The sequence below is a fragment of the Salmo trutta genome, chromosome 14 (assembly GCF_901001165.1).
Source record: "Salmo trutta chromosome 14, fSalTru1.1, whole genome shotgun sequence".
Classification (NCBI taxonomy): Eukaryota; Metazoa; Chordata; class Actinopteri; order Salmoniformes; family Salmonidae; genus Salmo; species Salmo trutta.
Genome location: NC_042970.1, coordinates 47,440,678 through 47,466,053, shown reverse-complemented (window position 1 = coordinate 47,466,053; position 25,376 = coordinate 47,440,678). Strand labels below are relative to the sequence as shown.

The 25,376-nt window shown below is 39.8% G+C and overlaps 2 protein-coding genes across 2 annotated transcripts; one reads left to right on the top strand and one right to left on the bottom strand.

Moving 5' to 3' along the window:
• Positions 1-133: 133 nt before the first annotated feature.
• LOC115208281 (cytokine-like protein 1) lies at positions 134-2,318 on the top strand. The gene is made up of 4 exons (XM_029776218.1): positions 134-489; positions 579-623; positions 995-1,141; positions 1,516-2,318. The coding sequence occupies exons 1-4, from the start codon at positions 349-351 to the stop codon at positions 1,618-1,620; spliced, it is 438 nt and encodes a 145-aa protein (XP_029632078.1). The 5' UTR covers positions 134-348; the 3' UTR covers positions 1,621-2,318.
• A 20,765-nt stretch (positions 2,319-23,083) lies between these two features.
• Positions 23,084-25,030, bottom strand: msx1a (muscle segment homeobox 1a). Its single transcript, XM_029776217.1, has 2 exons — positions 24,495-25,030; positions 23,084-24,129 (listed from the first exon to the last, which is right to left on the bottom strand). Exons 1-2 carry the CDS (start codon positions 24,991-24,993, stop codon positions 23,711-23,713), a joined length of 918 nt encoding a protein of 305 aa, XP_029632077.1. The 5' UTR covers positions 24,994-25,030; the 3' UTR covers positions 23,084-23,710.
• Positions 25,031-25,376: the final 346 nt, after the last annotated feature.

The following is a 25,376-nucleotide window of genomic DNA, read 5'->3' as shown; positions in this document are numbered from 1 at the left end:
ACAATTGGGTACTTTTTCCACCACTGCCAACATGTGCTTACATTTATTTTGATAGTGACATGTGGATTGTTACAGCATGGGATAATACACTTTGTTGTCATCCTGAAGGATGTTGATACCAGGAAGAAATTTCACGTTTCCAAAATGCATAGGAGCGCGTCATAACTTTCATTTCCAGTTATGTTGCGCTTAGTGGATCTTCGACGTCGTCATCTCTCTTTTTTTGTCACTCCCAACTACAAACTGCAAAGTTGCTCGACAAAGAACACACTCGTTTTGTAAAGCCCAAGCGTAGTTGCCTCTACAGAAGAAGCCTTTTTTTTAACCGATGCAACAACGGGTAGAAAGATGAGACTCGCACCTTTCTTTTGTTTCTTTAGTTTTATTTGGTTAGCAGATTGTGCACCACCGACATGCTACTCCCGAGTGCTCGGCTTGAGCAAGGAAATAATGGACCTTTTGGAAAAACTACACAATTATCATCTCACGGTGTGCTATTTCAATATCATTTTTTGATTAAAAACAGTTATTTTCTTATGTATCCAAATGTTTTCTCATGTAGACGTTTTATTCCGTAGAAAACCTGCGTGGAGATTCTGCCCAAGATGTTTCTGGATGTGCACGTAAGTTTAACACCATGTAATTTATCTGAACAAAATATTGATTCTCGGACGTCATAGCAGTATTGAAGAAAAGGTCGACAGAGGGAACCAGAATCTGATTTGACGTCTCATTTGGGTTATATTGCATTAACTGTAATGTGTTTGTGATGCAATATGCATGTTTGATGTAGATTAGAAGATGGATGCATTCCATAATGTGATTGGATGCCGATATCAAAGCTGAAAAATAGAACTTGCCGATCAATTTAAATGAATATGAAACAGTTGTTGTACACCAGTATCTGAAACTGTTTCTGTGTAACTTTTGAATCGATATATTATCATATTCATTGAGCTATAGGTTATACAATGTCTTTGTTATTTCCCTGTAGAATTCGTGCATCGTGACCAAGCTCCGTGACTTCCTCTATGTTGTGGAGAACCTTCCTACACGGTACTGCAGAGAGCGACCCAGGATCGTGTTGTTAAAGCGCAAAGTCAACAACCTGTACACAATTATCAACAGAATCTGTTATCGGGTATGTGTGTGCTTAGCTATGCAGAAGAATGAACCATGCTGTCTCTCATAGCCAGAATATTATTAAAATAAAATAAAAATCTGTCATAGCCTTTTCTGTATGTGGTGCAGGAAATGACTAGCCTCTTTCCAGATCTGTTCTGCCATGCCAACCCTTATAATGACAATGACATGAGTTGACGAGATGGCATTTCTGGAACCAAGCTAAGGAATTACAGGCCAGAGTTCAATTCAATATAAAAAATAACGTGATTACTTCTGCTCATTTAGTTTATTGTCTGCCAACGTTTCCTCAGTTTTGCTCATCCTTTCACCCACATTCTGCAGCTGAAGATATTGTGTATGCCTAGGTCTGACTGTTTGACCTCCCCACAGGACCTAGTGTATTTCACAGATGACTGTGAGGCCATTGAGACTGGACAGAGTACCCCTCACTATGGAGAGGACAGGCTCCAGCTGCTGGTGGAAGAGAAGAGATGAGCCCATCCAGAGACAAACACACGCACGCTCACATGTGCAAACAGCGCACGTCTCACACACACACACACACACATGAATGGAAGTGTGAGGGTATGTAAACCCTGTTTCACTCAAAATCACACACACACACATAACATCACACACAATACACAACTATAGTGGAAAAACATGCCAACGCTGTTTATTTTCTAACCTATGTAGTGGTGGCCTACAGAGTTGATGTTATTGGTGAAGTCTCATGTTAGATGGCATGTGTCTGGTTACATTCCACCAAATGGCGGAGAACTTTCCACAGGAAATTTGCTGAATACCAGCCATTCCAATGAAAACCTTAAAATAATAAACCAATAAGAAATGTTTGTGAGCCTCGCTTACCGCTGCTTACTTACCATACTGTTCGAAAGGGAATGCCTAATTTATCCAAATATGTTGTACGCTTCCATAACCCTTCCTACTACTAAGCTGTCTTCAGGCTTGCACCTACCTAGTTCCCAGCCTGTACACCCCTGAGAACAGAATGATTACCTCGTGCTTGTTGTTTGATTGTATCAATAGGCCTACTCTTTAACCTTTAGTTGTGTATCTTGTTTTGATGTAGGCTAAACTTAAATCATGATCGCGTTTTCTATGTAATTGGATCAATATACGTTTGTGTAGTGTATTCCTTATATGTTTGTAATAAAACAACTATATCTCTTTTTGGTGCCTGTGAGTTTTCAAATGTGGTGTGTGAGCAGCGAGCACAAACGCAATTGATTTTCTTCTAATATTGCAAGACAGTTGAGTGAGTTTTGATATTGAATTTGCATTGTGAGTGAAAACAGGAAATGCCGTGCAAGGATGTTGGCTGGGGGTGGCAGTGAGCGTAACATGCAGGACTGGTAATCTGTGATTGGCAGTGGCAGTTCCAATCCAGGTGTGTTTTTGTTTTTTACATTATCCTAACCCTTACCTTAACCATTCACTGGTGTGATTCAACTGTATCTCTTGTGCTTGCCTTTAAATATTGGTTGTTTTGAGAATCGGACAATGTTTCTCAAAACTGTTAAGATTCAGACAAAGTCACAGTTTCTCACAAAAATGGAGTCAACACTAGAGACTCAAACCCAACTTCTTGATGAGATAAAGACAGTTAAAATGTGAACTAAACAAGACTAAGACCAGCCCTCTTAAAATGCCTGAAAAATAAGCAACCGTATTGAAAAAAACAAGGTTCCCTGGCAATTTTAAGTTGCCACTCTTACAAGAGATGGCACTCACTGGTGTATCTTGACCACTGAGTTGAAAGACGACACAAACCATGGTCTTGACCATGATCAACAGACCAAGACATTGGGTGCCAACCCAGGCCCAGACACTGTATTGAATCCCAGACCAAGACTGCATTTATGTGACCAACATCAAGACTCCATCTCAGGTTTATCCTGACTGTAAGTCTGACAAACATAGATTTTGTTTTGAAATGTCCCTTTACGTTCCTAAATGTGTTGAAAAGAAGCCAACAAATTCTGAACTTTACTTACTAATCTATTACTGATTTACCGCAGTACTGAAACACAGTTTTCCCATTATATCTTCAGTTACATGATGAATTTGCAAAAGTTACTACTCATAAAACATGATTGATTGACTGTGGCAGGAAATCTACATTGTTGGGGAAGCTACTCGGAAAATATAGTTTACCAAGCTACCAAATACTTCACAGTTGAAGTTAAACTACACTAAAGCTACCATTAAGGAAAATATATACTGAACAAAAATATAAATGCAACAATTTCGAAGGTTTTACTGAGTTACAGTTAATATAAGGGAATCAGTCAGTTTAATACATTCATTAGGCCCTAATCTATGGATTTCACATGACTGGGAATACAGATGTGCATCTGTTGGTCACAGATACCTTAAAAAATATAGGCCTCAGGATTTTGTCACGGTATCTTTGTGCATTCAAATTGCCATCGATAAAATGCAATTGTGTTTGTTGTCGGTAGCTTATGCCTGCCCATACCATAACCCCACCGCCACCATGGGCTACTCTGTTCACAACGTTGACATCAGCAAACCGCTCGCCCACACAATGCCATACACATGATCTGCGGTTGTGAGGCCGGTAGGACGAACTGCCAAATTCTCTAAAATGACGCTGGTAGAGAAATTAACATTCAATTCTCTGGCAACAGCTCTGGTGGACATTCCTACAGTCAGCATGCCAATTGCACACTCCCTCAAAACTTGAGACATCTGTGGCATTGTGTTGTGTGACAAAACTACACATTTTAGGGTGGCCTTTTATTGTCCCTAGCACAAGGTGCACCTGTGTAATGATCATGCTGTTTAATCAGCTTCTTGATATGCCACACCTTTCAGGTGGATGGATTATCTTGGCAAATAAGAAATTCTCACTAACAGCGATGTAAACAAATTTGTGCACAAAATTTGAGCAAAATAACTTTTTGTGCATATGTAAAATTTCGGAGATCTTTTATTTCAGCTCATGAAACATGGGACCAACACTTTACATGTTGCGTTTGTATTTTTGTTCAGAGTAGTTTCCTTAACTGAAGTAGCTTTGAAAAAGTAGATCACTACATCCAAATTATTTCGTGAAAATTGTTCATAAAGTATGTACATCGGAAATGTCATAGACTACAACTTTCAAGACATATCACTTTCAGGTCATATGTCAACAGAATATGTAAATTAGCCTATTAAACACAAAAACTGTTTCAAGTGAGAATTAGGCAGGTCTGATGCCGAAGAATAAAATAAATTATTGCCCAGGAAAGCACTACCTAGATTAAACTGTAGTTCAACTACCACCAAGCTACTGTAAAATGTAGTTAACTACTGAAAGCACTACCTAGATTAAAATGTAGTTAACTACTGAAAGCACTACCTAGATTAAACTGTAGTTCAACTACCACCAAGCTACTGTAAAATGTAGTTAACTACTGAAAGCACTACCTAGATTAAAATGTAGTTAACTACTGAAAGCACTACCTAGATTAAACTGTAGTTCAACTACCACCAAGCTACTGTAAAATGTAGTTAACAATTTTTTATTTATTTTTTTCACCTTTATTTAACCAGGTAGGCTAGTTGAGAACATGTTCTCATTTACAACTGCGACCTGGCCAAGATAAAGCAAAGCAGTGTGACACAAACAACAACACAGAGTTACACATGGAATAAACAAGCATAGAGTCAATAACACAATAGAAAAAACAAAGTCTATATACAGTGTGTGCAAATGGTGTGAGGAGGTAAGGCAATAAATAGGCCAATAGTAGCAAGTAATTACAAGTTAGCAAATTAAGACTGGAGTGATAGATGTGCAGATGATGATGTGAAAGTAGAAATACTGGTGTGCAAAAGAGCAGAAAAGTAAATAAAAATCAATATGGGGATGAGGTAGGTAGATTGGATGGGCTATTTACAGATGGGCTATGTACAGCTGCAGCGATCGGTTAGCTGCTCAGATAGCTGATGTTTAAAGTTAGTGAGGGAAATATAAGTCTCCATCTTCAGCGATTTTTGCAATTCGTTCCAGTTATTGGCAGCAGAGAACTGGAAGGAAAGGCAGCCGAAGGAGGTGTTGGCTTTCGGGATGACCAGTGAGATATACCTGCTGGAGCACGTGCTACGGGTGGGTGTTGTTATTGTGACCAGTGAGCTGAGATAAGGCAGAGCTTTACCTAGCACAGACTTATAGATAGATGACCTGGAGCCAGTGGGTCTGGCGACGAATATGTAGCGAGGGCCAGCCGACTAGAGCATACAGGTCGCAGTGGTGGGTGGTATATGGGGCTTTGGTGACAAAACGGATGGCACTGTGATAGACTGCATCCAGTTTGCTGAGTAGAGCATTGGAGGCTATTTTGTAAATGACATCGCCGAAGTTGAGGATCGGTAGGATAGTCAGTTTTACTAGGGTATGTTTGGCAGCGTGAGTGAAGGATGCTTTGATGCAAAATAGAAGGCGGATTCTAGATTTCATTTTGGATTGGAGATGTTTAATATGAGTCTGGAAGGAGAGTTTACAGTCTAGCCAGACACCTAGGTATTTGAAGTTGTCCACATATTCTAAGTCAGAACCGCCCAGAGTAGTGATGCTAGTCGAACGGGCGGGTGCGGGCAGCGAATGGTTGAAAAGCATGCATTTAGTTTTACTAGCGGTTAAGAGCAGTTGGAGGCCACGGAAGGAGTGTTGTATGGCATTGAAGCTCATTTGGAGGTTTGTTAACACATTGTCCAAAGAAGGGCCAGATGTATACAGAATGCTGTCGTCTGAGTAGAGGCGGATCAGGGAATCACCCGCAGCAAGAGCGACATCGTTGATATATACAGAGAAAAGAGTCAGCCCGAGAATTGAACCCTGTGGTACCCCCATAGAGACTGCCTGAGGTCCGGACAATAGGCCCTCCGATTTGACACACTGAACTCTGTCTGAGAAGTAGTTGGTGAACCAGGCGAGGCCATCATTTGAGAAACCAAGGCTGTTGAGTCTGCCGATAAGAATACGGTGATTGACAAGAGTCGAAAGCCTTGGCCAAGTCGATGAAGACGGCTGCACAGTACAATCTTTTATTGATGACTACTGGAAACACTACCTAGATTAGACTTTAGTTCAACTACCACCAAGCTACTGCAAAATGTAGTTAACTACTGAAAACATTACCTAGATTAGACTTTAGTTCAACTACCACCAAACTACTGCAAAATGTAGTTAACTACTGAAAACACTACCTAGATTAGATTTTAGTTCAACTACCACCAAGCTACTGCAAAATGTAGTTAAATTACTAGTTGTAGTTTACTGCTCCCCAACACTGGAAATCTAGATCTTATACAAACCATCAGGGGCGTCACTTACCCCAATGTGAGGGGGCAAAAAGTACATCATGATTTCTGGGGGGTGGTCTGGAGGGTATCTGCCCCCGTCCTTAAATTGGAGAACTTCGCATTTTTCCAAAGCCTGCAAATGCTTTTTCCCGAAATCTAGAGCCATAATCATTATGCTTAATTCTATGTAAAATAAAACAAAAATAGATTATTATTTCTGCATATCTAAGCATACCTCTTGAGCTGTCTGTATCTTTCTGACTGGTGGTTATTTTTTTTAAAGAAACTAAGTATGCTTCTCTGCTAAAATCTCGATAAATGATTGAAAGGAATGTGAGTCTCATTCAGTACATTTAGTTACTGCTTGCTTTTCTAAACTCTACCAATCTTGCCAGCAGGCATGCCAGCTAAGATAGTTAAACAAGCTAGCTACTCTAACGTGATTGATAACCTGAAATGGCTTCTTGGTATCTAATGGCTAGTAGTATGTTTTGTATTTTATTTTTTTAAACAGGACAAATCTGAGGGGGCACGTGCCCCTGTGCCTAATATGGGCATGACGTCTCTGCAAACCATAACCTCTTGCTCATTCTCTTTCTTGCTAGCCCCTTGAAATCTAGGTGATTTTGTAAACTGATATTGCTTGTCAGCTGTTGTGAACCAAAATCCACTGTATCTTCTTTTACCAGTTGTATATTACATTTGTTCCAAAGGGAAACTGGGCAAATGTATGATACTTTTTTGACATATTTGATACTTAAGAATACATCAATCTTGCACATGAATAAGTATTGAGGAAGACTCAAGCTGCACTATTGAAAGTGAAGATGAGGAACTATAGATACAATTATAATTCACAAATAGAGAAATTCATACTTCAAATGCAGACACCCAGTTATACAACCGTAATGGCTTTCTCCACCATTCAAAATATTTTGATTATACTGCCCTACCCTCTGCTGGGAAGCTGAAGTACTACAGTATTTGATTATACAATGTTGTTACTAGAGTTGCCTAATTACAGTGTCACTTGTACTACACCAAAGTAAAATGGCCATCTGGCATTTCGGGCAAATCCCAGATGAGCTGGTCATTTTTAGTCCAGTGGGCCTGTCTAACTTGTTTTTTTGGGGTGCAAAATGATCATTATCTGGTTAATAAAACGTGCTTCAAGGAAAGAAATGGACCGTGTGTGGGGACTTGGAGGAAGAAAATTGGTCGGTTAAAGTTGGGTCTTGGGATGGAGCAATTGGACTAGGTTGTGGCAAGATAGATGGCTTTCTTGCCACCTTTTACTCTTCTCATTCGTACGTCATCAGCCTCTCGTTTACTATGGGAGTATTCATCTATTGTATGTGATAGGATGGGAACCAACATTTTCCAAATGTTTCTCAAGGGACCCTAGTTAGGGTGGGATAGGTAGAATTATTTTTATTTTTTAAACTGACCTGTGCAGGTGAGTGCTTTATTCTGAACGTCCTATGTTGTGTATGCTGTGTCTTTGCTGCACAATTGAACTTCTTTGAGGATAACCATTTCGTGACCATGCAGAGAAGGTATGTGTGTTGAGTTTGGTTATCAGTGTTTTTATATTTGACAATGATGTTCACAAATGTTTTTGTAAAGTTATGCCTCTACTGTAATGCCGTTTTGATTTCAGTTGTTTTCAGGTGGTTTATGTTTGGAGAGGCTTTGGGGGTCCAAGGCGACCATCAAGTAACTTCACCAATGTTGTATTTCTAAAATATTTACTGTTTGTTTAAATGCAAGGGCAAACTTTTCTTTCATTTCTTTCTCCACTGACGTAGGCTATTGTTTGTCATCGTTTTTGGTCAGTTTTCGTGTAAATCGGTCTGCAACAATGATCTGCGGTTGAAGTCGGAAGTTTACATACACTTAGGTTGGAGTCATTAAAACTAGTTTTTCAACCACTCCACAAATTTCTTGTTAACTTCTTTGGCATACTGGTTTTTGGTCGGAATTTCGGATGACTGACATGCCCAAAGTAAACTGCCTGGATATGCATATACTTGGTAGCATTGGATAGCAAACCCTATGAAGTTTCTAAAACTGTTACAACAATGTCTGTGAGTATAACAGAACTTATATGGCAGGCAAAAACCCGACGAAAATCCATCAAGGAAGTGGGATCTTTTTGATGTGAGTGGTTTACCATTGAATGCCTATTGACTATGTAATGGGTTAGGGCCCAGATTGCAGTTCCTATGGCTTCCACTAGATGTCAACAGTCTTCAGACATTGTTTCAGGCTTGTTTTCTGAAAAACTACGAAGAAAAAGACCTTTTGGTCAGGGGTCTATGGAATCATGCAGTACTGGTTTTCGCGCCCTTCGTTCTTTTTCCTTTCTATTGAATACGCTATTGTCCAGTTGAAATATTATCGATTATTTAGATAATTGACACCCTGAGGATTAGTTATGAACATCGTTTGACATGTTTCGACGAACTTTACTATTAGGATGTATTCGTCTGCATGTTTTGACCGCCTTCGAGCCAGTGGATTACTGATATAAAGGGATATAAAGAAGGACTTTATCGAACAAAAGGACCATTTGTTATGTAGATGGGACCCTTGTGATTGCAACCAGATGAAGATCTTCAAAGGTAAGTGATTTATTTTATTGCTATTTCTGACTTTCGTGACTCATCTGCATGGTTGGAAAATGTTTGTATGCTTTTGTGTGCGGGACGCTGTCCTCAGAAAATAGCATGTTATGCTTTTGCCGTAAAGCCTTTTTGAAATCTGACAAAGCTGATGGATTAACAAGAAGTTAATCTTTTAACCGATGTATAACACTTGTATTTTCATGAATGTTTATTATTACTAATTCTGTCATTTGAATTTGGAGCTCTCCAATTTCACCGGATGTTGTAGCGACCCACCTTGGCCAAAGAGGTTTTAATAAACTATAGTTTTGGCAAGTTGGTTAGGACATCTACTTTGTGCATGACACAAGTAATTTTTCCGACAATTGTTTACAGACAGATTATTTCACTTATAATTCACTGTATCACAATTCCAGTGGGTCAGAAGTTTACATACACTTAGTTGAATGTGCCTTTAAACAGCTTAGAAAATTCCAGAAAATTATTTCATGACTTTAGAAGCTTCTGATAGGCTAATTGACACCATTTGATTCAGTTGGAGGTGTACCTGTGGATGTATTTCAAGACCTACCTTCAAACGCTCTTTGCTTGACATCATAGGAAAATCTAAAGAAATCAGCCAAGACCTCAGAAAGAAAATTGTAGACCTCCACAAGTCTGGTTCATCCTTGGGAGCAATTTCCAAATGCCTGAACGTACCACGTTCATCTGTACAAAGTATAGTACGCAAGTATAAACACCATGGAACCACGCAGTCATCATACCGCTCAGGAAGGAGACGCGTTCTGTCTCCTAGAGATGAACGTACTTTGGTGCGAAAAGTGCAAATCAATCCCAGAACCACAGCAAAGGACCTTGTGAAGATGCTGGAGGAAACAGGTACAAAAGTATCTATATCCACAGTAAAACGAGTCCTATATTGGCATAACCTGAAAGGCCGCTCAGCAAGGAAGAAGCCAGTGCTCCAAAACCGCCATAAAAAAGCCAGACTACGGTTTGCAACTGCACATGGAGACAAAGATCGTACTTTTTGGAGAAATGTCCTCATGTCTGATGAAACAAAAATAGAACTGTTTGGCCATAATGACAATCATTATGTTTGGAGGAAAAAGGGGGAGGCTTGCAAGCCGAAGAACACCATCCCAACAGTGAAGCACGGGGGTGGCATCATCATGTTGTGGGGGTGCTTTGCTGCAGGAGGGACTGGTGCACTTCACAAAATAGGTGGCATCATAAGGAAGAAAAATTATGTGGATATATTGAAGCAGCATCTCAAGACATCAGTCAGGGAGTTAAAGCTTGGAAGCAAATGGGTCTTCCAAATGGACAGTGACCCCAAGCATACTTCCAAAGTTCCCAACTTATTGTGGGAAGCTTGTGGAAACGTTTGACCCAAGTTAAACAATTTAAAGGCAATGCTACCAAATACTAATAGAGTGAATGTAAACTTCTGACCCACTGGGAATGTAATGAAAGAAATTAAAACTGAAATAAATCATTCTCTCTACTATTATTCTGACATTTCACATTCTTAAAATAAAGTGGTGATCCTAACTGACCTAAGACAGGGAATTTTTACTGGGATTAAATGTTAGGAATTGTGAAAAAATGAGTTGTATTTGTAAATGTATTTGGCTAAGGTGTATGTAAACTTCCGACTTCAACTGTATATGATTGGTGGATTGTTGTTCCCCTCTTTGCCCTTGTAGATCTGTGATTGATTAATAGATACATGGTGGAAACTCCTTTAAGGTAGACATCCCAGTGGAGCTGAGGCATGGTTGGAGCTACAGTGGAAAGTATTCAGACCCCTTCCCTTTTTCTACATTTGGTTACGTAACTGCCTTATTCTGAAATGGATTTAAAAAATAATAATCTCATCAATCTACACACAATACCCATAATGACAAAACAAAAACGTGTGTAGAATTTTTAGCAAATGTATAAAAATTTCAAACAGAAATACCTTATTTGCATAAGTATTCCCGAAAGGTTGATGGATCGAATCCCTGAGCTGACATGCTAAAAATCTGTCGTTCTGCCCCTGAGCAAGGCAGTTATCCCACTGTTCCCCGGGCGCCGAAGACGTGGATGTCAATTTAAGGCAGCCCTCCGCACCTCTCTGATTCAGAAGGGTTGGGTTAAATGCGAAAGACACATTTCAGTTGAATGCATTCAGTTGTACAACTGACTAGGTATCCCCCTTTCCCCTTTTATTTAGACCCTTTGCTATGAGACAAGAAATTGAGTTTAGGTATATCCTGTTTCCATTTATCCTCCTTGAGATGATTCTACAACTTGATTGGAGTCCACCTGTGGTAAATTCAATTGATTGGACATGATTTTGAAAGGCACACACCTGTCTATATAAGGTCCCACAGTTAATAGTGCACGTCAGAGCAAAAACCAACCCATGAGGTCGAAGGAATTGTTCGTAGAACTCCGAGATAGGATTCTGTCGAGGCACAGATCTGGGGAAGTGTACCAAAATACTTATGCAGCATTGAAGGTCCCCAAGAACACAGTGTCCTCCATCATTCTTAAATGGCAGAAGTTTGGAACCACCAAGACTCTTCCTAGAGCTGGCCGTGTAGCCAAACTGAGCAATCGGGGGAGAAGGGCCTTGGTCAGGGAGGTGACCAAGAACCCGATGGTTACTCTGACAGAGCTCCAGAGTTCCTCTGTGTAGATGGGAGAAACTTCCAGAAGGACAACCATCTCTTGCAGCACTCCACCAATTAGGCATTTATGTTAGAGTGGCCAGACAGAAGCCACTAATCAGCCCATGAGAAGAGTTTGGCAAAAGGCACCTAAAGGACTCTCCGGCCATGAGAAACAAGATTCTCTGGTCTGATGAAACCAAGATCGAACTCTTTAGGCCAGAATGCCAAGCGTCACGTCTGGAGGAAACCTGGCACCACCCCTAAGGGGGAAACATGGTTATGGCAGCCTCATGCTGTGGGGATGTTTTTCAGCGGCAAGGACTGGGAGACTAGTCAGGATCGAGGGAAAGATGAACAGAGCAAAGTACAAAGTGATCCTTGATGAAAACCTACTACAGAGTGCTTAGGACCTGACTGGGGCGACAATGACCCTAAGCACTCAGCCAAGACAACACAGGAGTGGCTTCGGGACAATGTCCTTGACTGGCCCAGCCAGAGCTTGGATCGAACATCTCTGGAGAGACCTGAAAATAGCTGTGCAGCGACGCTCCCCATCCAACCTGACAGAGCTTGAGAGGATCTGCAGAAAATAATGGGAGAAACTCCCCAAATACAGATTTGCCAAGCTTATAGCGTTGTACCCAAGAAGACTCGAGGCTGTAATCGCTGCCAAAGGTGCTTCAACAAAGTACTGAGTAAAGGGTCTGAATACTTATGTAAATGCTATATTTCTGTTTTATTTTTAATAAATGTGCAAAATTTCAACCCAAAAATGTTTTTGTTGTCATTATGTGGTATTGTTTGTAGATCGACGAGGGAAAAAAAAACGTTGAATCCATTTTAGAATAAGGCTGTAACATAACAAAATGTGGAAAAAGTCTTGGGGTCTGAATACTTTCCGAAAGCACTGTGTTAGCATAGTTCGTACACCTCGCCTATGCAGAATATTGTAGTCCAATTAGGTCAACTGTCCAGATTGCTTTAAAGGAAGGAACCCTATACCAGAAACAATGTAGTAGAAGTATCTAGTGTGATACAGTAGCATACACTATATATACAAAAGTATGTGTACACCCCCTCAAATTAGTGGATTTGGCTATTTCAGTCACACCCGTTGCTACAGGTGCATAAAATTGTGCAAACCGCCATGCAATCTCCATAGACAAACATTGGCAGTAGAATAGCCTTACTGAAGAGCTCAGTGACTTTCAACATGGTACCACCATAGGATGCCACCTTTCCAACAAGTCAGTTTGGTTTCCATGGCCGAGCGGCTGCACACAAGCCTAAAATCACCATGCGCAATGCCAAGCGTCTGCTGGAATGGTGTAAAGCTTGCCACCATTGGAGCAGTGGAAACGCGTTGTCTGGAGTGATGAATCACACCTCACCATCTGGCAGTGCAACAGATGAATCTGGGTTTGGCGAATGCCAGGAACACGCTACCTGCCCGAATGCATAGTGCCAACTGTAAAGGTTAGTGGAGGAGGAATAATGGGATGGGGCTGTTTTTCATGGTTCAGGCTAGGCACCTTAGTGAAGGGAAATCTTAACGCTACAGCATACAATGACATTTTAGACGATTCTGTGCTTCCAACTTTGAGGCAACAGTCTGTGGCAACTTTCTTGTTTCAGCATGACAACGCCCCCTTGCACAAAGCAAGGTCCATACAGAAATGGTTTGTCGAGGTCAGTGTGGAAGAACTTGACCGGCCTGCACAGAGCCCTGACCTCTATCCCATTGAACACCTTTGAGATGAATTGGAACGCCGACTGCGAATGTAAAAAAAAAAAAAACATACAGGCCAGAAATGTTAGGTTTGTAATATTTTCTCCTTTATTTTCCACACGATAGACAACACAAACGTTGAGCGTCTTGTTTCATTGTAATAGAATGAAATGAAGTTTCATTAGCAAAACATGCAACCTTATTAAAAATATATTTTATCTTTAACCATCCACCTGTGGCTTGTTTGGAGGTCCATTGTCCTCACATGAATATAGCATAATTGCAATGCTGATTGATAAATCATTACAGGGTAACATATTTGCCTTATCCAACTTCTATTTTGTGTCATTAAGCCAAAGCGCAAACAAACACTCACACCTATCAGGGGGGCAGATCATTTTGTAATTCTATGTTCTGTGACATTGCACAAAAAAAAAAAAGCAAAGCGCCTCATTGTACAACTCGGTAATTTAGCCAAAGTGTGGCAGAGATCATTCTCTGGTTTGCTGAATTAAATTGGTCTGTAAAAAGAAAGATCAGAAACGTGTTTGTTTACACTTAAGGTTTGCCGAAGTAGTGTTTGTGTATCTTTTAATGCTTTCATTTATGAGGGTTTCAGGCAATTTTCCATCACATTAACAATGTTATTGTGTCTTAAAAAACAAATACCGCCTCATTAGTTCACATAAGAAAATATTTCCCTTAAAATGTTCTAAATGACTGGCCAGAAATCGTAATTATACCCCTCTGACAAATTTGGCCACAAACAGAGATTTGTGTTTCGTTGTACTCCACCCTCTTCGAGTGGAGCAAAACTCCAAATTACATTCAATGTCCAATAAAGGCTTTGTTCCTCTTATCATTAGTATAATGTAGTTTGCACACTTTTAATGCATTTTTTGTTTGTTTTCTAATGTTAACTTACTTAATTGTATTCAATGTGATTATCATGATATGACATTATAAAGCAACAGTTTGTTTCCAACAACTATGCTAACTGATGTCAATCATTAGAGAGTTAACTTTGTTTACATTTCAAAGCACACATGGGCACAACAGGAAGCGGCGAATGAAGTGTGTTGGAAATAACAGGGTTGACACCCACAGATATGGCATAAACAGCCTGAGAGAACATATTTCTGAAAAAGTTCAAATTCCAGACAAAGACCATTCTCTGAGGCCAGTATTCAATCTATCCAGCCATAGTGGATTTCCGGTCAGTAGTTTCAGAAGTGCATTTGATCTGCACAGAAGAATATCCAGGATGGCGAGAGCTGACACTTGGGAAATAGTCAGTTGGGTTATGTGCACGGGATCAGAGTTAGTCAGGGTTGGTCAGGGTTGCACTTGCTGATGAAGAACTTTGAAGATTCTTGAAAGTAGACTTAAACAGAAAACTGTTCACTGGGCCTGAGCTGTTCAGCCATGTTCGAAAATATATTTGTCACATTTTCTGAGAATTTAGAGAACATTAGGATAACAGTTTCGATGAGACATTTTGTACTGCCTTATAAATGCATTATAGCTATTTATACATTCATATAGTTTAAGGAGCCCTGAACTATTATGAATATTTACAGCATGTTTCACAGTGCATATTACCACCAGTGTATAATGCTTTATGAATGCTTATGGCATTCAGGGAACATTCTGTTAGTACTTCTTAGACAGATGCTTTAGAATTACTTGAAGGACATTTCCGTGTTTTGTAGAGCATAATCATTTGGTTTATTTGACTTTCATAATTTGGTTTAGTACAAGATCATAGAACAACTGTTTTCATTTCCCTGTCAGCATTTTCCCTTTCCCATTCATACCCAGTCATTACACAGAATATACTCCTGACCCCTGGTGGATGCCAGAAGTTTATCACCCAAGGAAACAGAAAAGTGTGCTCTACTCCTAATCCAGGGTTTCTCAAACGTGGTCCCGGGGGCCAACCCTGGGTGCACGATTTGCTTTTTTGCCCTAACACTACACAGTTGATTCAAATGACCAACTCATCATCAAGCTTTGATTATTTGAATCAGCTGTGTAGTGCTAGGGCAAAAGCAAAAATATGCACAACAGGGTGGGTCCCAGGACCGAGTTTGGGAAACCCTGCCTGATCAAGTAATCTAATGCTGGTTATGCTGCTTCAGAAAACACCATCAATCGCGAATTAGCCTCTTCTGACCTGTGTTATTTTTTCCATTTCATCTGGAAATACTTTTGTCTGATTCAGACAGAATGTTTGGAAATGGATAACTAGAGGTGACCTTGACTGAAGGTCCATTCCAATACATTTTGGTAGCTAGGGGGACATTTTGCTATGTGGTCTAACTGTATAACACAGTTGTTAAATAATGGCCACTTCTTTTGAATTTTTGGGGGAGAGTAAATTTCATTTTCACATTCCATTACATGATGGCAATAGTATTTTGACTGGCATTCAGGAAGTGTCTTAAAGGTGTATTCAATCTCAACGAAACGCCTGCATTCTGCTCAACAGACATCATATTTCCATCTGTGTTGGGTTGTGTGTTCCATGGAGGGACATTTCATGTCCTTGCATATTGTAATGAATATTCAAGGAGATAAAGGTGTAGATTCACGCGCAGAGCGCGGCAGATGTATAAGCCTTCGCAGAAGGCAAGAATCGTGGTCGCAGACAATGGTCAAACACAGGTAGGCAGTCAAAAACAAACAATACCTCGCAACCATACAAACAGAAAGAACTGATCTAAATAGGGAGCTGATGAGACCAGGTGAGAAACGAACACAGGTGAAATCATTGAACAAAAATGAAAGACTGGGCTACGTTCCAGAACACAAAGAAACAGGGCTACGTTCCAGAACACAAAGAAACAGGGCTACGTTCAAGAACACAAAGAAACAGGGCTACGTTCAAGAACACAAAGAAACAGGGCTACGTTCAAGAACACAAAGAAACAGGGCTACGTTCCAGAACACAAAGAAACAGGGCTACATTCAAGAACACAAAGAAACAGGGCTACGTTCCAGAACACAAGAAAAAGAACACAAGGTTGACTAAGAAAAGAAAAGCAGAAACTTACACATATATCATTATTGCTACTGCTTTAACTGTTGACATTCTCCCTGCATGCTACAACATTTGTTATCAGTTGATTTATTGTTCTCAATAATGAAAATTAAATGCATTGGATTGTAGTAGTAGGAATTACCAGTAGCCTATTAACATAGTAATTATAGGCTACAAGTAGGCCTACATTTTACTACAGTTACAAGGCAATTTCAAATATTTTCAAATAAACTCAACTTAACAGGAGGTGTAAACACAATTTATAAAAGTTTAGACTACTTGAAAATCCTATGCATGGAAAAATGGCATAATATTAGAATTTGATGCTGCTATATTGTTTATTACGATTACCGTTAGTATTAACCCTACTACTAGCTACTTTTACCCCTGTCTAAATGTACCTTCTTTCATCAATCCCTCCACTAGCCTAAACCTGCACATTGTAATAATGGCACTGCACTGCACTGCCCTTTATATAAGACCTGTGCCTTCAGAAAGTATTCACAGTGCCTTCAGAAAGTATTCACACCCCATTTTGTTGTTACAGCCTCCATTTTAAATGTATTACATTGAGATTTGCTGTCACTGGCCTACACACAATACCCCATAATGTCAAAGTGTAATTATGTTTTTTTAAATTTTAACAAATTAAATTCAAATGAAAATCTGAAATGTCTTGAGTCAATAAGTATTTGACTCCTTTGTTATGGCAAGCCTAAATAAGTTCAGGGGGAGAAAAATGCTTAACAAGTTACATAATAAGTTGCATGATAGTATTTAACATGATTTTGGAACGACTACATCATCTCTGTATGCCACACATACAATTAATTATCTCTAAGGTCCCTCAGTCGAGCAATGAATTTCAAACACAGATTCAACCTCAAAGACCAGGGAGTAAGGTTTTCCAATGCCTCACAAAGAAGGGCACCTATTGGTAGATTTAGTAAAACAATTTTTTACAAAAAAACAGACAATGAGTATCCCTTTGAGCATGGTGAAGTAATTTATTAGAATTTGGATGGTGTATCAATACACCCGGTCACTGCAAACATACAGGCATCCTTCTTAACTCAGTTGCCACAGAGGAAGGAAACCGCCCAAGAATTTCCTCATGAGGCCAATGGTGACTTTAAAACAGTTACAGAGTTTAATGGCTGTGATAGAACTGAGAATGGGTCAACAACATTGTAGTTACTCCACAATACTAACCTAATTGACAGAGTGAAAAGAAGAAAGCCTATACAGAATATAAATATTCCAAAACATACATTGTGTTTGCAACAAGACACTAAACTTTTTGTCCTGAATACAAAGTTTTATGTTTGGGGCATATCCAATAAAACACATTACTGAGTACTACTCCACATATTTTCAAGCATAGTGGTGGCTACATCATGTTATGGGTATGCTTGTAATCGTTAAGGACTGGGAAGTTTTTCAGGATAAAAAAGAAACAGACTGGAGCTAAGCACAGACAAAATCCTAGAGGAAAACCTGGTTCAGTCTGCTTTCCACCAGACACTGGGAGATGAATTCACCTTTCAGCAGGACAATAACCTAAAACACAAGGCCAAATCTACGCTGGAGTTGCTTGCCAAGAGACAGTGAATGTTCCTGAGTGGCCAAGTTACAGTTTAGACTTAAATCTACTTGAAAATCTATGTCAAGACCTGAAAATGGTTGTCTAGCAATGATCAGCAACCAATTTGACAGAGCTCGAAGAATTATGAAAATAATACTGAGCAAATGTTGCACAATCCAGGTGTGGAAAGCTCTTAGAGACTTACCCAGAAAGAGTCACAGCTGTAATCGCTGCCAAAGTTGAGTCTGCAAAGTATTAATTTAGGGTTGGGAATACTTATGTTAATTAGATATTTCTGTACTTCATTTTCAATAAATTTACTAAGATTTCTGAAAACATGTTTTCACTTTGTCATTATGGGGCATTGTATGTAGATGGGCGATAGAGAAAAAAATAGTTAATACATGTTAAATTCTTACATTCAGGCTCTAAAACACAACAAAATGTGAAAAAAAGTCAAGGGGTATAAATACTTTCTGAAGGCACTGTAACTGCATTATCGTGTTCATTTTTGAAATGTTCACTCATTTCACGTGTTTTTCGTATCCATATTACTACCTTTATTGTGCATTGTTGGGAAAGAGCTCAGACGTTAAGCTTTTCACTGTACTGGTTTACACCTGCTGTATCCTGCATGTGACCTTGAAACGTGTATAGGTTATTAACCTCTACAATATGTGGACTCAGATTATGCGTGACTGCATAAACTACATCAAATACTGATTCAATCAAACTGTACAAATTCTGGTTCAGTGACTTATATTGTATTGCAGGCTACAAGCGTAAGAAAAATATAGGCATGGCATTAATGCAACTTGTAAAATGTTATGTAACCCAGTTATAAACTAATTCAAACGAGCGTCAGTTTGTCCATTAACGGGAATTTCCTATAGCCTATATACTGTATATCTAATAACTAACTATACATGACAAAAATAACGACAGTAAGATTGATGATAATATGAATAGGCCTAGTAATAATAACTGTATTATTATAGCCTACAATAAGGGCCATTTTAATGTGTGGTGGACATAGGCCTTTATGTGAGAGCACCATTTATGTGAGCGATTTTGCTTGCGTTATAGGTTTGAATTAGGTAAATTGTAGTTTTGGTGGCTATTCGTGATGATTTATTGATACAATGCGCATATCGCAATAATCCATTTGGATGGATGGACCATGTCATAACCCATGGTCATGCAACAGTGTTTTTGTATTGTGCTAGACAACTTGAATGCTCAACTTTGAGCCAATAGGTAAACTGTTTGTAAATTGAACAATCATTTTCTCAAATATATTTTTCCAGACACAAACATTTTTACATTAAAGCTACATTTCAGTCATTTAGCAGACGCTCTTATCCAGAGAGACTCACAGGGGCAATTAGGGCTAAGTGCCTTGCTCAAGGGCACATCGACAGATTTTTCATCTATCGGCTCGGGGATTTGAACAAGCTACCTTTCTGGTTACTGGTACAACGCTCTCAACCGCTATAGCTATAGGCTAACTGCCGCCAGACAAACGTTACACATTGCCTGTATGAGGATAATAGGACTGCTTGCGCTGCCACTCAAGTAAAGTATAGGCAGCCGCTTGAATGAGCCTGAGAGTATAATATTCCTTGCTCATATTTTGATAAAGGATTGGAAATATCTCATTATAGGCCTAATGCTTGTAATCAAATGGTTCAACTTTTGTTTTAAATGAGGGTGTTCATTTACCTAATGCCTATATGCATTTGCCTATATGCGTTATTGAAATTACCTGGACCACAATGTCCATAGCCTATCAAACAGCGTCAATTCTGAAACACATTAGACAGCAAAAAAACGTGGCATCGTGAGAGAAAATTTTTAAATATAATATTCTGATTACCCACCATGGTGTAGCGATCCGCTTAATATTTGAAAAGGAAATAAGCATAATCAACAATAGCCTAATCTATAAAGACAATAGTCTAAATATGATCCGTTTTAAATAAATTCAGGTCAACAGAGGAAGCTGCCTGTTTCTGCCTCGACACTATTGTATAACTGTGTTGTATAACTTCATATGCAATGAGTTTATTGAGTTTATTTTACCACAATCCCAGACAGGCACTAAAATAATTGCCATCCTTCTCCCTTGCCAGTGGGGTCTGACGCCTATGAGGGGCAAGAAACGAAATGGTGTTTCTCTCCTCGCTGTAGGCCTACCCGTTGTGATCCTTTGGAAGATATAAACAAGTGAGCTTGGTTTGCTTTTTGGCTTCGGGCAAGATAGAGGGGGAAACGAAAGAAAGACAATCTTCTTGAAAGAACCGACAGATCCCCTTTGGCTCTTTTGTGTGAAGTTTTTTCCCATTCAGACAGAGCGTTCATCCGTATGATTTCTCAACGTATTGTCATTACTTACTTATTAATTGATGCCTACTGGGTGAAATTGAGCGTCGAGGGACTCGCCACAACGCACGTTACAAGCCTGCACATCGCAGAAAACTATATTTGTACTGCCTATGGTAGGGCAGTGCTGTGCAGGCATATAACCTATTATCTTCCAGCGAACCGCGGTGCAATTCAACTTCACCATAACATAAAAGCTGTAGCCTATTAATCTATTGTTGTTTATCCGGCGAAATATATATTTTTTTGCCAACAGAAACGTGACTTGTTTACATTGGGCGCGTTTAAGCAATTCCCTTTTGTCAAGTTGGTGACCTTTTCAAAGTGTGTTGCATTAAAGGGATACAAATTGTCCGACTTGCACCTTGTCGACTAAAATCATGGGATCAAATGTCATGAAGTTTTGACTGCAGTTGCTATTTGCCAACTTCATCCTGCAGCCATTGCCTGGATTGTGGGAAACTCTAACCAATTATTATAATGTTTTTGTTTGACCCATACAAACGTAACCAAAGAGATGACTGAACTGGGAATCAACTTTGCCATGATTCGTGTATTCAGTGGATATACAAATTAATGTGATATTTGAAGCGCTCTCTCACTAATTAATTGCGCAATCTACACACATGATTTCAGTTTGTGAGGGTGTGATATGGTGGTTGTAGACATGTTTATTTCAACATTGTAAAGACACACTTGCATAAACAAAAAGCAACACTGCCATGTTGATCTAAACCTTGCTGTTGGAAAACCACATTAGTGTCCGACTTTAGGCTGTTGCAGATGCACCACCACGACCTCACTCATTCGTCTACAGTCGGTTTGCTTCAGCCTTACCACTCAAACGCGCCCAATACATTCGCGTGAACGCTGAAAAGGAAAGGAAATGCGAGGGAAGAAAACTGTTGCACGTTGCCAGTCCCTCATTGACATTTTAGGAATGATAAAAGTTCTGCCTTGCCTGCAGCTATAGCCTCGCTGGAGCCAGCGTTCGTCTGCGGAAGATTGCCTTTGCTCATTATAGCAATTATTTTACTCTAATTTAACCCCTTCCTGGATGGCATGGCCGGTTAAAAGCAACCTCAATTTGGGAGCGGGTAGTAATTTGCCCATACTGTTTTCCTATTTTGCTACAAGTCTTCATCATTGCAACAATTGACATGGACTTCATTAGGTTTCAAAAATATTTTCTCTCTGTGCCCAACTGAAGAATGTCAAGTAGCCTGTATTTATGTGTCGAATGACACGCGTCTGCAAGCTAACACCGTAGAAGTGGCTTCTCCACAATGTAGGTGTCACCTGTCCAATTATAGTCGGTAATGACATTCCATCGAATCGTTTAGGCCTACAGGCAATTGAGCCCTTATAGACTCAATCTCTAATTTGCCGGAGTGTTTTGACGTCTGTACAACTGATGGTTGTAGATGTTGGTCCTCACTGAGCTCTCCTGGCGCCAACAAAATCTGGGTGAGTTATTTGAAAGCAATGGGCAACAGCTGTAGAAATATATTCCGCGTTTTGCTCAGCGAAATGACATTTGACAGGTCTAATTCATAGCTGTTACACTTACACTGACTGCAATGTTCAAGAAACGGCTGCTCTTTCACAATTAGGCCTACAAAAATGTGGGTGAAATATATTTTTTAAACTGGCTACCCCTGTGGTCACACAGACAACAACAAAAAAACGTGGGTGAAAGATATTTTAAACTGGCTGCCCTTATGGTCACACAGACAAAGCATGCATGCAATTTGCGGATTCTTGTCGACGCCTCTGTGTGCGTTTATTTCCAAGGTTTCTGCCTTTTAAAAGTTCAAAAGGCTTATTTTTTAATTAGGCTACTTTTCCACAATGATAGTCCAACCGGAAATAATAGGCTAAAGTCCTGCTTAAATTGTTTGTATGTATATTAAACAATAGCGTTCAAATGAAGTGTCACCATTTTTGAAGAAACATATAGGGCTACGTTTTGTTGATTAAATTAATGTATAGAAAAATGAAATACATTTTAGAGTAAATTGGTCTGAAACAGACTACTATTCCCACATTTTCCCAGCATATTAGTCATTTTCCCATTAGAAATATTATTTAAGTAGCCAACCACTGTCTACACTCATTGAACATTGAACTCGATATTTTCTGACGCTGACACCACATCATTATGGATACTAAACTTGGCCTAAAATGAACAAAGTGTAACAAAACATAATGTCAACAGCAAATTCATATTTTAAAAGCAGTGAAGTCATCACTGCATTTAGCTAATATGTAATAAATAGGCACTACTCAATAACTGCTGGCACGTTCGAATTTAAATTAGGTCTATATACAGGCTCATCTAGACTGGCTACATAGAGACGCCACCAATGGAAATGTGGTTCAAAGTCATGAGAAGTCATGGAAAAGTCAAGAAATTCCATCTGTCAAAAATGTGTATGAACCCTTAACGGTGAACAATCAGAGGTCTCTGTAGCATAATGTAATTTGGGGATTACGGTGAACCGATTTGAAAAAAAGACAGCTCCTGCACCTCTCATCCCAAGCCAAGCACTGAATCTAGTCGTGTGTACTGCCAATCAACATGAGCAACTGCTTAATGAAAAAGAATAAACCATTTATTGTTAATTTATGTCACAAATATATTCAATATAAATGAGGGTATTTTTCAAATATACAGTAGTTTACAGTACACAAATCCCTTCCGAAGGGAATCATTCAAACAACAGACAGTGTTGTTATAATATTTTTTTTTAAATGCTGTGTTTCTCCGAATTTAACAAAGAGCATTAATTGACATTGGATTATGTAACCCACTATTTTACGCATTGACACGAATGCAAGTGAAAAATATACCATCTTAGTTATCCTTAGTCTGCAGTGACAGCAGTTCACATAAGTGATGAGAGCCCAACCTACCTTCGGGGTCTTATGTGTTGGTGCAAAACCCAATGAGTAAAACTTTCGCATGGTTTAAGTTTTTAGTGGACTCGGGTAGAGCTTAGCTAAGCTTTAGTGACCCAATAATCAACCATGGCATCAAACTAATGGCAAAGTAGATGACTATACTTGACATACCGAGGAAGACAGCACTTTTACAAGGCAGTCCTTACTTATGATTATCCTGTCGTGATATTCAACACCAGGTAGTCTTTTGGCGATGTGGGTCTATGTTGAAGCACTTCATAGTCAACATGGCACAGAATATGTCCTTCCTTCACGTCAGGCGAGGTGATACATGCTGTATCCGACATGAGCAGCGTACAGTCCCATGGGAGACATCGGCAGGGAGTGCCTCTGGAAGTGGTGCGACCCTCCATACGACGAGGGGACATGCGCACCGAGCGGAAAGGAAATTCCGAACGCCGGAGGCAGCATTGGCTTGGCTGCCATTTTTAGTTTTTCCAGTTCTGCCTCCTGGAGCCTCTTGGCTTTGGCTCGTCTGTTCTGAAACCATATTTTCACCTGGGTCTCAGTCAGGTTGAGCGAGCTGGAGAACTCTGCGCGCTCGGCGATGGAGAGGTACTGCTTCTGGCGAAACTTCCTCTCCAGAGCCAGGAGCTGGGACGTGGTGAAAGGGGTGCGGGGCTTTCTGTTGGTCTTGTGCTTTCTCAGTGGACAGGCGGGGGGACTTAGTCTTCCTGCAATAACCACGATAGAAAACATCGTCAAAAATCATACTTTCAGAGTGACAGACATGGATGAGTTAAAGTTGTTTTGATGTGTAGAATTCATAATAAACCTTTTAAACTTTTAAATAGTTTATATCCAAAACACTTCATGGAACTGCAGTATCATTTTAATATAGGCAAGGCCTATGAATTCGTAAAAACGGAGACGTTAGAAAATACTATGTGATAAAATAACCTACTTGGTGCTTAAACTGCAAATATATATGGCAAACTAAAATTCCCACAATCAATAAGTTGGTTTAAATCATACAAAACTTTTCACCCAATTTACTCACGCATTATGGAAGGATAAATAGAAATAAAGAAAAACTTACGTGGAGTAGGGGAAAAGCGAGGGCTCTGTATCCAAGAATTTCGGTCTTGACTTTCTGGACTCTCGGGTTTAACCAATGCGTCCTCTTGCATGTTCATAATGTCGCCTACCGAGAACGGCAACCCGATGGCCAAGGAGGGGACCGAGTTATCCAGACTCGAAAGCGAGCCCATCCGTGAGCCTAGCGCCTGGGACGTCCCCGCCATGGATGATCTTTCTGGAGATGTCAAGTCTCTGTTCGGTTTCCTATCAGCCATCAGAGCCTCGACGCTGAAGGGAAGAATCGCAACTTTGGGCTTGATCGCTGTCTCCTCGGCCATCACGATCAAATTGGTCTGCATCTCGCCTTTTCCAACGACAACCGAACGCGAATGAATGTCTTCAGTTTTCAAGCCAATGGATAAAGCTGACATGGTAATAGTTGGGGCCATACAGGTTTGGCCTTCACTTGGAGGTAAACACTCGAAGTATCGAAAAGTGGAGTGACAGAAATTTCTCATGTGCTCCTATGCTGATGGCATCCTCATGTTTATCTGAACACACTGGTGAGCTGTGCTATAAGGCAGGCGTGGGGACGCCACCCTCCAATCAGAAGTGAGGTGGGTGGGACATAGAGATTCTAGTTGAGCAGGAACCTCAGCCACAATTGATGTGATGAGAAGCTTGGCTATTTGACTGGCAGGGGGAAGTAAACAATTTTAGGCTACATTTTACAACTTGAAATGAACAAACCTTGTGCAAATACTTAATTGGGCATGGTAGACATTCAATTAGCAACAGGAATGAAAACATGTTATTATTTTCAATAGAATCAATTTTATAGAAAACATTATTATTATTATTAACAATCTTATTGGGTGCTATTGTTATTATTAATGTGGTG